This window comes from Ammospiza nelsoni, chromosome 4 (assembly GCF_027579445.1).
Source record: "Ammospiza nelsoni isolate bAmmNel1 chromosome 4, bAmmNel1.pri, whole genome shotgun sequence".
Classification (NCBI taxonomy): Eukaryota; Metazoa; Chordata; class Aves; order Passeriformes; family Passerellidae; genus Ammospiza; species Ammospiza nelsoni.
This window is the reverse complement of record NC_080636.1, coordinates 66253132-66269499: the sequence shown is the minus strand read 5'-3', so window position 1 is coordinate 66269499 and position 16368 is coordinate 66253132. Positions and strand designations below refer to the sequence as shown.

At 41.2% G+C, this 16368-nt stretch overlaps 1 protein-coding gene across 1 annotated transcript in view; it reads left to right on the top strand.

The window, feature by feature from the left end:
• The window catches only part of ARHGEF38 (Rho guanine nucleotide exchange factor 38), a 35886-nt gene extending 23652 nt beyond the window's left edge, over positions 1-12234 (top strand). The window contains exons 6-14 of the mRNA XM_059471214.1: positions 1405-1604; positions 2096-2229; positions 4192-4296; positions 5460-5582; positions 7335-7655; positions 9432-9572; positions 10726-10924; positions 11106-11365; positions 12049-12234. Coding sequence (XP_059327197.1) covers positions 1405-1604; positions 2096-2229; positions 4192-4296; positions 5460-5582; positions 7335-7655; positions 9432-9572; positions 10726-10924; positions 11106-11365; positions 12049-12234 — 1669 coding nt within the window. The remainder of the gene's footprint in view (positions 1-1404; positions 1605-2095; positions 2230-4191; positions 4297-5459; positions 5583-7334; positions 7656-9431; positions 9573-10725; positions 10925-11105; positions 11366-12048) is intronic.
• The last annotated feature ends 4134 nt before the right edge of the window (positions 12235-16368 follow it).

Below are 16368 nucleotides of genomic sequence, written 5' to 3'. Positions count from 1 at the left end.
CAATAGATGTCAGCCTGCAAAACCATGTGGCTGTTCCCTATTTTTTGTACTTTCCTTCTACATTGTGTCATTTCATCTTTCCATATGCAGAAATCCTTCTTTGTCTACCCTTAACTCTTGCATAGTTAATGTCAGAAAACCTTTTCTGCTCCAAAAGAGCCTTTCTGGGCATGCAAATGTAAAGCTTGCTCTGTTTTACTGCCCTCCACACTGTCACCAGGAGCTCATGCTCAGTTTCAATGGGGAGGTGCCAGGTAGCTGGTGCTGGAGCTGTGCCTGGTTTGCTGAGGAGTGTGCTGTCATGAGGGGAGGCCATGGACATGTCTGTCCTGCTGCTGGAGCCTCAGCAGTGGCTGGCCCTGCTCTTGGCCACCTGGTGGTTGGTGTTACCTGTTCTGGGGAGACCCCATGTTTCTGGGGAGACCCACATGGAAGGTGATGAAGGCACATGTGGCTCAGTCCTTTCCTGTTTCCTTTGAGGCTGTTGTGGCAGCCCACAGACTGCACAGCCTCTCCCATTCCAGCCTGGAGAGTGTAAGCAAAGTCTGGAGCAGGGCTGGAGTGTGAGTTCAGCTGGCCCAAGAGCTCAGGGGGCCCTTCATGGCCTGAGCCACTTGAATGCCTGGGGATGCTGCTCTGCTGCCCCAGCCCAGCCAGCTGGGCCTAGAGCCACAGAGCATCCCTGTGCCCATGCTGGGAGCTGGGACTGTCCTGCTCTCACCCTTCTGCCACCCTGGCCAGATGCCTGCTTTGCCTTTATGTAAGGGAGTCTTCCAGCAGGCTGGATCAAGCCTGTGTGAATATCCTGTGTGTTCAACATTTCCCAGGCCATACTTGGTACCCTTTGGAAGCCAAGGCATCATTAGAAATAACTGACTGGCAGCCAGCAAAGTAAAGCCCCAGGTGAAAGGCTGTAAAGCTTAGGGGTCTCTGTGCCAAGTCAGGGGTGTAGTGAGAAGGGATGCACTGTGAACAGGCATCCCAGTTACCCACAGCATGGAAATGTTGCAGTTTTAAGCCTGGGGGCCCAGAGCAGGATGTAACAGCCCTGCTCTCACATGCATTTCTCAAACTTCCTGTTATTTGTTCTTCCACCTACATCTCCCTTCCTGGATGTTGTGATGTGTGAGTTATAGCACATGCACCTTTAGACTGAGTGGGATGGTTTCAGAGCTGATGTCTGCTAAGTTCTGAAAACAGAAAATTCAAAGAGCTGGGGTGTATTTCTTGTTGAGGGGGTGACAGCAGGGTTTCGTTTACAACACCCCTGTTCCCCCACAGATCTATCTTATTTTTATTTATGCAATTTTTTATGCAATTACCACTCAAGTTTTTTGACTTGAGTAGTAATTGCAATTCAAGGAATTTCTAATTTTGTGACAATTAATTTTGTGTAAATTACAGAGGAAAGCCAAATCTAATGGACCTGGGATCCCTGTTGATCAAACCAGTGCAACGGCTGATGAAATATCCCTTGTTACTCCGGGAGCTCTTGAACTCAACTCCTGCTACTCACCCTGACCACGAGGCACTACAACATGCCCTTTTTACTATGAGAACCATTAATTGGAACATCAATGAACTTAAAAGGAGAAAAGATTTAGGTAAGAAAGCACAGAAAGTTCTTTGTAGGTTTGGGCTGGCCATTACAAGATATATTTCAGCTCAGATATTTCACTATATAAATTTTAGCTGGTGCCACGCAAGGTGTGTAATACATTGAGTTTCAAGAGGGTAACAATGCCTTAATGTCCCTTGTCCTCAGCCAACTATGTTACCTGACTGATAACTCCAGTATGAAAACAGAGAAAGGATTAATGTTATAGTGTCTGTAATGCAGTTGCAAACACTGATAATAATTAAGATGCAGTAATAGCAATATTTTTTTTAGATTTGCCAGGTTGAAGCCCTAACTTCGCTCTCCCCAGGGTTACTGTTGATAATGGGGTTTTCATCCTCTTGAGCATTTTCACACAACATTACCCCAAATTACATCAAAGTGTCTGCTTTCAAATAGTTTCATATTTGTGTGCCTGTTCTGGTGAAAAGTCCTGTGAATACAGACTATTGATGTAATGAAATTCCCTGTCTGCAGTGCTGAAGTATAGGAAGAATGATGATGATGAAACCCTTAAAGAAAAGTTTGCCCGACTGAATATTCACTCCATTAGCAAGAAATCCAAGAGGGTCACCAGCCATCTGAAAATACTGACGAGGGGAGAACCTCAGGTACTTACTCATCCAACTGCAGATTTGCATTGACAGCTTCAGTTCTGCTTTTGCACAGGGTGTTTTTCAAAACGTGTTGGAAATGGAGTTTGTGGTGCTGCTTTTTTTCCTACCTAATTTATAACGTCATTTTCTGACTGTCACAGAGGACAGGAAAGATCATTGTGATTGAAACAGAAAATAATATAATGTGTTCTCCACCTTTTCCTTTTTTACACAAGAGTTTCTCAAACTTCTGGTCTTCAGCAGAGAGGAAGTGAGAGGTAGTTTTGTGAAACTCAGCCTGAGGTCAGCATTTTGCAGATACCCTGGCAATAATTATTGTCAGGGCTGAGAAGGTGTTCAGTCCATCTTGCTCCTGTTGTAGCATTAAAGGTTTGGAATCCACCAAGGAAGATGAGCAATACCTCGGGTTTGCCTCTACACGTGCAAAGACCTGGAACCCTCAAAACTACAGAGAGAAAGAACTCTGTGATGAGTCTGATGGGTGTTGGCTGGCCAAAAGTAAAATCCTCCTTCATAATTTCAAAGTTGTAATTCAAAACCTAGCAGGATAAACATTTTCAGGAAAGCTTAAATTGAAATCTCAAAGAAAATCAATTACAAACGACCTTGAAAGTGATATCCAGTGCACCTCACTGCATGAGATGGCTGATTATACAAGGTCACTTGCCTTTCTAGATGTGACTTCACAAGATACATGCCATTTTTTCCTGGTTTGTTTTTTATCAGTGTTTCTTCTCTTCCTCTGATCCAAATCACTCACATATATTTTTTTCCTGTTCATTTATTTATACAGTGGAAATTTTTGTATTCAAAATGTGACAGACACCAGCAAGACTATAAAATCAGAGAAAAAGGGAATTAAATTTGATTAAGAGGATATGTGATTTTTTCTTTTCCCTTTTTTTTTCTTCTTTAGAAACTTCTGGTTTATGTTTTTTTGGTTTTGTTTCTAATTAAGCTTTAAACGTTTGAGGATCATTTTAGTATCAGAATGCATCTGTTAGAGATTCAGCCGCCTCTCCTGCTTAATTAGACTGAGAAAGTTCCCGACTCACGTCTTGAAACACGCCGACACCCCCACGGCAAAAACACTGAGACGTGACTTGAGATTTCTGAAGCCCCTGCAGGAAAAGAGGGGCAGAACTGACCGCGTGTTCAGGGCGGGATTAAGAAGTTTCCCGAGGCCATCGGCGGCTGCCGGCGTTTCCTGAGGAGAGGCTGGCTCGGCTCTGGGATAACAGCTCTGGGATAACAGCTCCACCTGCAGCCGGCGTGCGGGAGAGCGGCTGCGGCCCCCCTCCGGAATAGCCGTCTCTCCTTCTCCTCCCGAATATCCATCCCAACTTCTCCTCCGGAATAGCCATCTCGCCTTCTCCTCCCAAATAGCCATCACATCCCGCCTTCTCCTCCGGAATAGCCACCCCGCCTTCTCCTTCGGAACAGCCAGCCCGCCTTCTCCTGCCGAATATCCATCCCACCTTCTCCTCCTGAATACCCATCCCACCTTTTTCTCCCAAATACCCATCCCACCTTTTCCTCTGCAATACCCATTCCACCTTCTCCTCCCAAATACCCATCCCACCTTTAACTCCCAAATACCCACCCTACCTTCTCCTCCCAAGTATCCATCCCACCTTCTCCTCCCAAGTACCCATCCCACCTTTCCCCCCTGTCCTTTTCTCAGGTGGAACAACAGCACACAGGAAAATGAAGCGTTTTGTTGACCTTGTAGTAAAGCAACTCTCTGCTCCCATAAGCATTAAAAATGGAATTCTCTGCCGTGTTGCCTGGTGGTTTTGACTTTTCTTTAATTACAGCTGGAGCTTGGGAGAATTAGGGGTTGATCTGTTTTCAAAGGGAGGAGTTCAGAGATTTTTCTAGCAGCGCTCTAGATGTTTATTTCGTTAGCCAGGCTCCTTTGGGCTGCCAAAATAACAGTGCAAATGTCTATTTTAGGTGAAAGATGGAACTTTTGATAAGGAAGAAAAGTTGTTCCAAAGTCTAGAGAAGACTGTGAAATTGTGTGTGAAGAACATTTCGCTCTATTCACAACATCTCCAGGTGGGTACAGGCCTTTCTGCAATCTGTGGTCACAAACCCTGTCCATAACCAGTTTGACACACATTTCTACTGGCTGGGCAACACCAAATTATTTATTAGCAGGGCTGTCTACATCAGAATATTAAATAAATAGGCTTTGCTGCCACTGCCTTACGGAGCCAATGGAAAGAAATTTTGAAGTCCACAGTTTTGCATTTTCCCCCTGACAGAGGCAGGTTCTGTGGAGATCCACAGGTGCAGAGAAGAAGGTTCTGTCTGGTGGCACAGTCAGGACTTTCAATCTCTGTGTGAAGCTGTCACTCCCATCTGCTGCAGTGAAGGACAAACTGGGATTGAACCAATCTTCTCATTAAAGATTGAAGAACTGAGCTGCAGCCCCATAAATTAAAACATCCTAAAATACATATTGTGGATGGAAGGACTCCTTCTCTTTTCCCATGAGGGTTAGCATTAGATGTGCAGAGTGCTCGAGTTCTCTAAAATGTCTGTGCTTCAACCCTCCTCTCCAGAACTGAGGGTTGGCTTGTGATTTATCAGCCTGCCCCTCCCATGGACCACTTGCCAGCTTTGTAGATGGCATGAAGCCTGTCCAAGGGTAAGAGTGCCCTAGCCAGGCAGGGAGGCTGTTTGGGAGATAGGCAAGATCAATAGCCAGCTGGCCAGGGCTTATGGTGCTTGGTTCCACAAACAGGGAAAGGCCAGGGAGCTCAGCCAAGGAGGGCTGCTGCCTGCAGTGGTGCTGACAGCTCCTTATCCAAATGGATCCACACTTCATTGAGATTTAAATTCTGAGTAACTGAAATACACCACTTAGTCCTACTTTGTCCCCCAAAAGAGATTTTTGAGGATGTGTGGTAAGCTGGCTTCTTGCTGAGGAGTAGCTGAATTCCAGTGGGATATTCATCAGTTTAGGGCATAATTCTTTCAGTTGAACATTAACAGCTTGATTCTTAAATAGTTTACACTGAAAATAGACAAAGCAGAGGAAAATATTATCACAGTAAACAACCTCACAATGACTGAAAACTGTGCAGCAACTGCACAGGTGTTGGAGATGGAAAATATTTCTGATTCCAGAAGTATTACTGAGAAGATGAATGAGTGAATGCAGCATATTAAAACAGATTGTAATAGTTTCATCTTCCTACCATGTTTTCATTTAGGATTCTATACATCTGGCTGCCCAGAATATAATTGAGCTTCAGGAAATCCTGCAAGATAAAGATGACAAAGTCAATGACTGTTCGGAAAAACAGACCAACACTGCAAATCTGTGTGAAGACTTTGTAAGTAAATGCAATGCCCACTGTTACACAGCTGTCTGTATGTCTGAGAAAACAGCTGTATGTGAGGAAGACTAGCACAGAAAAGAGGAAAAAAAAACCAGCTCAGGAATCTGTTGGGAAAGATAAGTGGGGGTTTTGGTTGAATTTATGTAGAAACTTAAGATAAAATACAATATAAATGAATTGTATTTTCCTTAGAAGAATGGAAGAAAACCTGTCAAGCCAAATTCCTGGGTTTGTGTTAAATTTGTATCACCTGAACAATTCTGTATTTGTTTCATCTAAACTTCAGCAAAGAGCAGCAGATTGTTGCCTTGATATTTTTGTTACTAGCACTTTCAGTTTGAGTGACTTTTGTGATTGATATTGTGCTTATGTACTGTTAGCTCCTGGAATCACAGATCTGTAAAAATCTCAGATTTATTAACTGGAAAAAAGCCTTTTAGATCATCAAGTCCAGATATTAACATAGAACTGTCAAATCCTTCATGTAGGGAAACCACGAAAAATCTAAATATAGCCCATAGTAATTAATAAAGCAATTTTAAAAATAGTAATAGTTTTTCAACTAGTCTTCTGCTTTCAGAATTAAAATGAACTCTAATGCCTGGCCCTAATAAGGTACTTAAATGTCTTTTCAAAATGGGACAGGCTGCTTATTTAAACAGCTGCTCAAGCTGGAAAAATTCAGAGGTGGAGGTACATTTGTCAATAATGTACACCTTCCTCTCTCATTAGATTTTTGGAAAATTTTCAGGGCAGAAATTCCCAGTAGCCTCTTTTTAAGAAATCAAGTCCAGCAGTTTGGAAGAATTGTTTTCTTAATGCATCAAAACCTGGTTCACTAAACACAGCCCAGTTTTTCAGGTGGAAATAAAATAGGAGCTATTTAGCCAGTGTACATCATCTTGGCCTTGGAGAGCAGCTCTGGGGCTAAAATGGATCTGTCCTCAACTCTGCTATGTTTTTGAGAATGCAGAGGCAGCTGCTTTTTTATTCTCACATCCAACTCAACAACTTAATTCACACAGAATGTCCAAGGGCTTTAATCTGATGATGAATTTCACTCACTACCAGCCTGTGCTGTATTTGAACAAATTACTTACAAAAATAAATTTTATTTCATGCAATATTAATCCCATGAGACAATTAGAGACTAATGGAAAAGTCTGAGGAAGACTGGTTTTTTTACCAGGTGTCTAATTTTGTTGATTACTAGAGATAAAACCAACAAGCATAACCTAATTTAATCAAATCAAGTGATTGTTTGTGTTTGCTTAAACAGGAATTGAGTTACAGCTGTTTCCAGGAGAGGGAAAAGGAAAAAAAAAAAGCAGCTTTGAGAGAATTCAAATCTCCCACTTAATAAGACCTCATTGGCTTTAGAGTGTATATTGATGTGGGCCTTCCAGCCAAGGAAATCCCAGTTTCATTTGACCACTTGACCAATCCTTGCTGTTTTCCCCCAGTGGCAGCTCCCTAGGGGCAGTACTTGAGGCTGCATGCTCCAAGGGACCGCTGCCATTTGCAGAGACTGAAAACTGAAAAACTAACATCTAAAAATTGAACATCTCCCGTTATGAAGGAGATTCTAAGTCATGCTGGACCCTGCTTGAAACTGCCTCTGGCAGCAAAGCTTTGTGAAGAGTGATTAACAGATTGCTTGATGGGCTGCCATCAGGCTCAGCCCCTTATGGCATCTGATAGACTGTGTGAATAAGGTAATGAGTAGGTTTGGTTTGTACTTTCCAGATGGCTCAGCTGGACAAGCTTGTCTTGACTCCTCTCTCAGCACTTCAAGCCCTGTTTCCAGGCCCCCAGAAGCTCATCCAGAAGCGCTATGACAAGTTGTTGGACTACAACAGCTACATTCAGAGGTCAGCTGGAGAAGAGCTGGAGCTGGCAAAGAAAGAATATGAGGCTCTAAATGCACAGCTAGTGGAAGAACTTCAGGTATTCAACAGAGCAGCCAAAAAGATTGTGTTGAACTGTCTACATTTCTTCATCACCCTCCTCAGGAATATTATGTTTGCAGCACTTCAGTCAAACTCTGCTGTCATGGTGCCTGTTCCAGTAAGTACATTAGAAACAGGTGTGGCTGTGTCTTAATTTCTCTTTTCTTCTTTCTGTATGCTTTGGCTAAAGTTATGTAGGACACATATCTACAAAGCTACACTGATTTACTGATTTTGTGACTTTGTTTGTTCTGCTGAACACAGTTAGATTGTTTTTTTTTTTTTTTCCTTTGCAAGCTCAGTACAGATTAAGTTCTTAGAATCAAAGTGGTTTCGTTGGAAGGGATCTTAAAGACCATCTAGTTCCAATTCCCCTGCCATTAACAAGGACACTTTCCACTAGACCAGGTTGCTCAAAGCCCCATCCAACCTGGTCTTTAAAGCTTCCAGGGATAAGGAACCCACAGCTTCCTTGCAGAAGCCATTTCAGTGCCTCACCAGGGTCACAGCAACCAATCTAAACCTGTCCTCTCTCAGTTTAAAGCCATCCCCCTTGTTCTGCCACTACATGCCCTTGTAAAATGCCCCTCTCCAGCTTTCCTGTAGGCCCCCTTTATGTACTGAAGGCCACAGTAAGGTCAGCCTGGAGTGAATTTTGAGGAAGTTCTGTTCTGAGCTCTTATCAGACATGGGTTTTTCATTGAGAATGATCCTAATGGGACTGTTCCTGCTGTTGCAGGACAGTAATGGCAACAGTATTACAGGGAGGCAAAAAGAAGGCAGCTGCTAGCACATCTTAGCATGTACTCTGACTAGCCTAGAAAACACAGGAAATTATAAGAAAGTACATGAACACCTCATTTGCTGCTAGACTGCAGAGTTACAGATGACTGCAAAAGAGAAACAAGTTAGGAGTACCGATGAAATAGTGTTTATGAAAATCAAGGTGATTTAAACCCCAAATATGATGCAGAAACTCCTGCAGATATCTCTCAGCAGTAATGAATAGCCTCACCTGGAGGACTCGAACCCCCTGAGAAACACAGCTACAACAATGCCTTTCACACCTACAAATCCACTCACCTGAACAGAGCAAGGCTGCTTGGGAAACACACTGTAGAAAGGCAATTCTGGAGTATTTTTTTCTATCAAGGCTGGAACAGAGCACATTATAGTAAGGGGCAGCTGAAAAATTAAGCAAGCTAGGTCAGGATCAAAACATAGAGCTATGGTGTTTAATGGGAAAATTAAGGATTTTTCTGCATGAAGAAATTTCATCCCTGTAATTTGATGTTTTTCATGTGTTGAAAGCTGTTGTATTGGGCATTGTTTTCTGGGAGGGTCTGGCTACAAAATTACCTTATTTTTCTTTTTTTCCTGTTTACATCAGCAAATCCATTTGGTATTAAGCATATATGAAAATCACTTATTCAGTGCCACAGACAGAGACTCAGTTACCCAACATTTTTTTAACCTGTTTGCAGCTCTCAGTTGCACAAACACACAGCTGTGGGATAAACTGCTCCAAACCTTGTAGCACACTGGCCACTCTGATAGCTGCTGAGATGCCCATTTGCATGTGAAAGCAGGTGGTTCAGTAGCATAAATGCAGGCTCTTAATCTTCATCACCGTTTAGAATATTTTTAATGATTTAACTTCAATTTCTATGCCATTTAAATGTAATAGCATCTAGTAGAGACTTTCTTTAAGCAAAGACCTTGCTTCTCTTTACATCTCATATGTAGAGATTGCACTGCTTATGGGCTCTGCAGAAAATAGTCATAACTTGTCAGATTTCCTGACTCCTAGCACTCAGCAAATTAAATTAAATCTGCTCTCTCCAATCTCCCTCCCATTTTGTACATGAGATCTAACCCACATTTGTGTTTGCAGCTGTCCTCCTCAAGCATCTGGGAAGTGCATAATCAATTGATAGAGGAGGTTCACAAGCTGAATTTTGTAAAAGAAAACATCAGTACAATCTTTATTGAGGGAAAATTGAGCCTGGAAAAAAAGAAACCTGTTCCTTTTCCGGTGAGTACCATACATCCCAATTGTGTATGAAGCATCCTCTTTCAATCGCTGTTGAAAAAAATCCATTTTTATGCTACCTAAAGGTTTGGGCTTTTTCTCCCCACTGTGACTCTGAATCAGGTTGTTGGAGTAAAGTTTTCATTGACCAGTAACCTCTGAAGATTTTTCACTTTTTTCATGTTAATATCTTGAAAATCCACTTGAAATTACCTCAAATTGCTCTTAGCCCTTTAAGCACATGGTAAGGATTAGGTATATTTTTGGTAACTTGCTTTGTTAAATGCTCTTACAGTGCATCTTAGTCTTCTAATTCAGAAATAGTTTTTTCCTTGTGCTCAGCTGTGGTTATGTGCACTGGTGTTTACACATATATACACAAACATACACACCCACAGCAGAACATTCAGAAAATCCACCAGGAAATCTGTGTTCCCAATCTCATCAGATGTTTCTGGAGGTTTTAGGAGTTTGATTTACAGAAAAATAAGGACTTGGGTGCAGGTTTACAGGAGAAGCTGGGGCAGTTGTAGAATTCCTTTCAGCATCAGTGCAGGCACAGGTGCTCTTGCTTCTGTGGTATGTTAAGATCCCATTGATGTGCAGCACCCCCCTCCCTGCCCTCTAACCAAACCCTGAAATGAATATGCTTCCAGCAGGTAATGGCATCTTGCCCTCATTTAGAGAGGTAATTTCACACAAAAAGCAGCCATTTTGGGTACCACTGATTTTTTTTTTTTGCCAAATGCCTTATCATGCAAGTTTTTATGTGGCCTTAGCACACCTCAGCCCATTTTTGGATTATGCTTTTTCTGTGATATTACATTGGAATACAAAGGTCATGGCTATGGAAAACCAATTAAGCAGGAGAGAGTTCACATACAGAACAGCACCTCTTTGAGAGCAGAGGACAGACTAAGAGGTCTTTAATTAGTGAAATTCCTACATTTCTTTGAAATCTGCCCTTTATTGCTCACCTGTTAATATAGCAGTGGGACAAGTTCTTCCTGCATTCGCAGGAGAGATTTGGTCCCGGTGTAACTCCTTGGTTTGTGTGTGAAAATGCTAGGTCAGTTGCCACATGCAGCATTTTTATACAGATTTTTACCTGGAAATGGCCCCAGCATTACTGAGGATGAATATGATTTGTTTCCAGCTGGAGTCCCCACGGCAGACAGAGGAGCACAGGTCCAAGCTGCTGGCCACCAACAGCACCGAGTCGCTGTACCAGGCTAAGCGCAAGTGCAACGCCGTGCAGGAATTCGATATTGACGTGCAGGAAGGAGACGTGGTGGCTGTTGTGGAGAAAAAGGACCCCTTTGGAAGCACAAGCAGATGGCTTGTTGACACAGGAAGTGAGTTCTCTGCACAAATATCCCAATAACAGCTTCCCTTTGGGATATTGATTTCCTTTCATTCTGGCCCCATCTGTTTGCCTCTGTCATGCTGACAGCTGCATAAAGCAGTTGGTTTTGAAATTATTTTAGCAGCGTTTTGCTGTTTATTTATTTTCTGTCTCTTTATTCTGGTTTCTAGTCCTCACAGGCTATGTGTATTCCTCCTTCCTGAAGCCATACAATCCTGGCAAAGCACAGAAGGATGCAGCAGAAAATGGCTTTGGTGATGATGATTTTGATGACATCAGCCTCTTTGTCTCTTCACGGCCCTCTGCTGACAGCAGCACAAGCAGTCCAGGGTACCAGAAGAGTAAGAGCTGCTCACCTTTCCACTTCTGTGAAAATCCTGCAATTAATGGCACGGGGACTGGTGCTCTTCAGGGTATGGATGAGCAGCAGGTAAGTATGATACACACTGTGCCTGTCTTCTTGTTGTTCCTATTTAAAATCTAAAATTATACTGTTAGTAATTTAAATGGTTTCCTCTCACACCAGAAAAGACTGGCACCAATCTGTCAGTGTGACATAGGAATTCGTTATTCTCTGCTCTTAAATAGCTGTGAGGTAGGAAATGAGAATCAGTTAAACTGTGAATTGCAGTCCTGTGTTGCAGAAAACACACTTGCATTATCCCACCCCATGTATCCCACCCCAAGGTTCTCATACGGAGCAGGAACTTGCAAAATAGCTCAGTTTGGGGGATTTTTCAACTTACTGGTGACAAGAAAGCTGTGACAAGAATGCTGATCAGCAAGGCACAGAAGTGACCCATGTGCCACATTTTAGCACAGGAGCTTTAGGAGAGGTGATTCCCCATGAGGAAACCTTGCTGAAAAATTCTTCATGCAATCCATGGCTACTTGGTGTGAGCTGAAAACCTTACCAGTGTTGTAAGGTGATGAGGTCTTGGAGATTGCTTTGTCATGCAGAACTCCCCAGATGCTTCAATTTTACCTTTTATTTGGCCCTGTCTATAAATTGCGGGCCACGAAGTTGAACGCTGGTTTGATACACAGCTACACAGTAACATGTGGCTACATTTTTCAATTCTGATTTTTGCTTATGTGGCTTTCCTTTTTCAGATCTTCTATGCTGTTTTTGCATTTCAAGCTAGAAGTGATCAAGAACTCAGCCTTCAGGAGTACCAGAGGGTGAGGATACTTCGCTTTTCTGACCTGAGTGGTAATAAGGAATGGTGGCTAGCTGAAGCAAAAGGTCAGAAGGGATATGTACCATCTAATTATCTAGGGAAGATGACATATGCTTAGGAGGGGAAGGGCCTGTTGAGCCAGGCTCTCTGAAGCAGACAGAATAATCATCTGTTAGGTTTGCTGCAAGCAAAGCAAGCTCACAAGTGATTGACAGAAGCCATGGTATCCAGCACACAGATGATATTGAGAACCTCCATTCTCCAAAAGCCATCACCTTGTCAAGACCTGAGGGAGGAAACATTTAACAGGAAGACTGATCTGATTAACATGCTGAAGAGCTTGCTTTTCTATTACCCCATAATTTTCTCTTTTGTCAAAGCGTCGTGCATCAAGACTCAACCTACAAGTACAAATCATAGATGAAATTACATTTTTCTTCCATGATATTTAGCAAATAATATTCAAGATGAAGAGAATTAGCCTTGAAAAAGGACAAATTCAGTCATCAGGGATATTGTAGGCTGAGTTGTTCCTGAACTGTTATCTCAGTGCACACAGACACATCTTAAAACTTGAGCTTTTTTGATTGTCTGTTTTTATCCTCAGCCGCTTTTGTGAAGAACATTTTTTCTCAGTGGAGATTATTGGATTGGGAAAAGAAAAAGGGCTTTAATTTTAAGGAAACATTTCAACATTTAAGACATACCAGGTGTGGTGGTACCAGTGACTAATCCCAGGGAAGAAGGTATGTTTAGTTAAATATGGAAATGCAGGAAGGAAAAGAGGAGACACTAAAAACAGGTACTGTGACATGAAGAAGTTATAATTTTCAAATGAATTACACAACTGCTTCATATGGTAGAAACTGTTTGTAGCAATATGGAAGTGCCCCAGGTTTGAAATCCACATATGTCTCCACACTAACTGCTTTAGTGCAAGATCTGTGTAGTGAAATGAAACCTGTGTTATTAGTCTTGGGAAATTTACTGGTTTAAAAAAAAAAAAAAGAAGAAAAGTCAAGTGGTGCCTTTCAATGAATATTTAGTGCCTCTCTGATTCCTTAAGTCAGATGCAGAGATCATAATATCTAGTCAATAAGTTTCTTTAGGCTCACTGACTGCAGTGATTCCTAGGTCAGGCTGGTGCCCAGCACTTAAGACAGACTGAACAGTGACAGCAAACAGAAAATCCCTCCTTGTGATTCTCATGGGTATCTGAGTGCTCAACACAAGGTGTTTCACCACAGCAATGCTGAGGTCCTCTAGTGATTAGCAAAGACATGGTGCAAAGCACTGCAAAAAGGAAACAAAAATGTGATTGTGCCTGCTGCAAATGGTGTAACTGAAAGTACACTCCTGTCAGGTATTTTCTGGTTTGCATAATTGCTTGTGCTGATGACAAAAATGGCAACACTGTTACAGTCAAGGGTGGGAAAGCAGGTAGTGTTGCTGATCAAGGGCAAACAGAAATTGTTCTAAAGCTTTTGTCTGAGTTTCTACTTCCCATAGTTTGAAGAGTGGGGTTTGAAGATGAAATTATTCAAAATGCTTAGTGAGATGTAATAGAAAATAACCTGTCAGCAGAAAAAGGATAACAAAAGTTAGGGCAGTTGCTGCACACAATAGTTTCTGCTATGCTAATGAACCTGGTTTCATTTTCTTTAATGTCCTCAATTTTCAGATTATTTTTATAGAAGGGTAGAAAAAGTTGTCAGTCTTGCTCAGAGACTGAATGCAGCAGGGGATCACAGACATTAAACCTGAAATTTGTGCTGGATTAAATCATATGATAGAGAAAGTTTTAGAGTTCTCAGAGATAGATATCCAGAATCTGGTGTGTCAATCTCTGTGTACTGCTGCTATCCAATGAGCATTATTTTGTCTTATTGTACATCACCTCAGGCACTTAAATCTTGCTGTTCCCATAGCAAGCAAAAAGGATTATCAATCACTTAATAAATGGATTTAGCTGCTTTTATGGAAAGATTCACCTTTAGTTAAATGAAGAAAATAAAAGTGCAGGGAGTATCAGCTTGGAAGAATGGACTGAAAGACTCATTGCTACCCTTTTACTGCTTTGGCACTTATAATTTGAGATTATGGGGAAGATACACACAAGAAAGTTTTCAGGTCTGTCTTACAATTTAGAATATTTTACTTGGAGAAGATCTATGCTTTGCCATAGTTGAAACAGTTTTAGAAATGGCTGAATTGTACTTAATAGGCTTAATGGAATCATGTAAGCACAATGATGAAGTTTTGTATTTCAGACAGTGAAATTAATCAAGGGAAAGAGGAAAAAAAAGATTTCTGAAGTCTTAGCACTGAGAACTCAGCTTGAGTCACAGGAGAGCTCAGATTTTGAGTGTTAGGTACATTCCCCATGAAGAATCAGACTCTGTGAAGGTGTCTCAAAGAGTACTCAAATGCTGCTCTCCAAAATATAGGTATCCTGATCCTGAAGTAACAAGGAATGAAGGATGAATATACTGGAGTTGACCACCTGAATTTCTGGGAGCCTGGAAACTCCTGGTAGGCCAAATGAAATCCCTGTAGGATTAGGATCCATATTAATTTTTATATTGTGGGATAATTATATGACTTTATTGTAGCCTTGTAACTTGGGATCCAGTAAAAGTATGTAATTATGTACCCAGGTGGATTGGCTTAGTCCATTTCAGAAATTCAAATTGTCAGCCATTCTCATTTGATACTATGAATATATAGAAATTTTTTTTTGTTTTGTTTAAAACAGATGAATGCAAACAGCAATCACAGAAAATTAAGAGATACTCCTTGAATCTAAAGACTTCCAAATTAAGGATTTACAACAATTCATATTAGACTTGCTCAGTCACACTTTTGTTAAGACAGTGCTTTAAATACCAGAAACTGAGCTGTGTTAGGGCTCCAGAAATTTGTAAGAATATGCAATGGTTTTGCCACTGCATTTTTTTTAATATAGGGAAGGTTACAGTATTTTAAGAGCTTTCTTATTCTCATTAATGACAACACTAATTAATTTTGATTGAAGCAGGGATAGGCTGCAGTTTACTGGATTGATCCTGCATTTGTTCCAATGTGTGTTTTACTTGAGCTGTGGTGACAATAAATATGTACAACTACTTCCAAGATTGGGTCCATTCAAACTGAAGTGCTTCTCCATTCAGGGAATATTTTTATGTGTTGCCATTGATAACCAAGGCAGTACACAGCAGAGTCCCAGGCTCTGACCTCTGGCACCTCTGTGCTTCACCATCTTCCCTTTGGCTGGGTGATCTTCCAGCAGGGGTTCAGCTTTTCAATGCAAACACAGACTGAAGAATTATTCCTTCTGACTTCTTATCTTTGGAAGCTTCACTGAGTAATTACCTCCTTCAAGCACTCAAGTATGCTTTTGCTGTCATTTTAAGATAGCTTTTAAAAATGAAGATAGATGAAGTGGACCTACCACCTGCACTAGGAACACAGCCATGATAATCCTTGTTCCCATAGATCAGTTACTGATAATTCCTATTACAATATTGTTTGTTGAGAAATAGTAAAAAATCTTCTTTTAAATTATTGTAATAATAAAATCTATTTTTGTAAAGATGTTTCTTCTTATTTTTTTAAACATGATGTTTTCCAGAAGCAAAGAGCTTTATATGCTATCCAAGATCTGCCTGCAAAAGAGTTGCCTAAGATAAAATGCTGCATTTCTAGGGTGCATCCTTGCTTATTGATAAATACATTAAAACTTTTCAAGCACTATCAAAAATACTAAGGAAGTTTAAAAATACACTTCAAGGTTCCAAATGTCAGCATAGCTCTGTTCTTTTCCAGCTGCTCCTGAGATTGTAACCACTATGAGCTGTAGTAGATAAAAGTTTTCAAATCACAGAGCCTTGTGTTAGACTTTCATTTTTAGACACAGGTATCACCAGCATCCCCTAGTCCAGCCAGAAGGAGCACTCATGGAACCAGAGTAACCTATAATTTCACATTACTGAGGGTATCAGAAGTTGGGCATCTATGAAACAAACCATCCTATTTAAGTGGAAGTAAAATACTACCACGCCAATTTCTAAAACATTTAAGAAAATCAGGTAGCTATTTTTACAGTAAATCACAGAGCAATTTGGTTTGGGGAAAAATCACAGGACTATTTTCCAGTTATTTTTACTAAGCAGGAGGCATGCTTCTCAAATTTCAGATGGGCATTCCTTCTTCCTGCCCTACACTACATTCCTCAACCTGACACACGACTTCA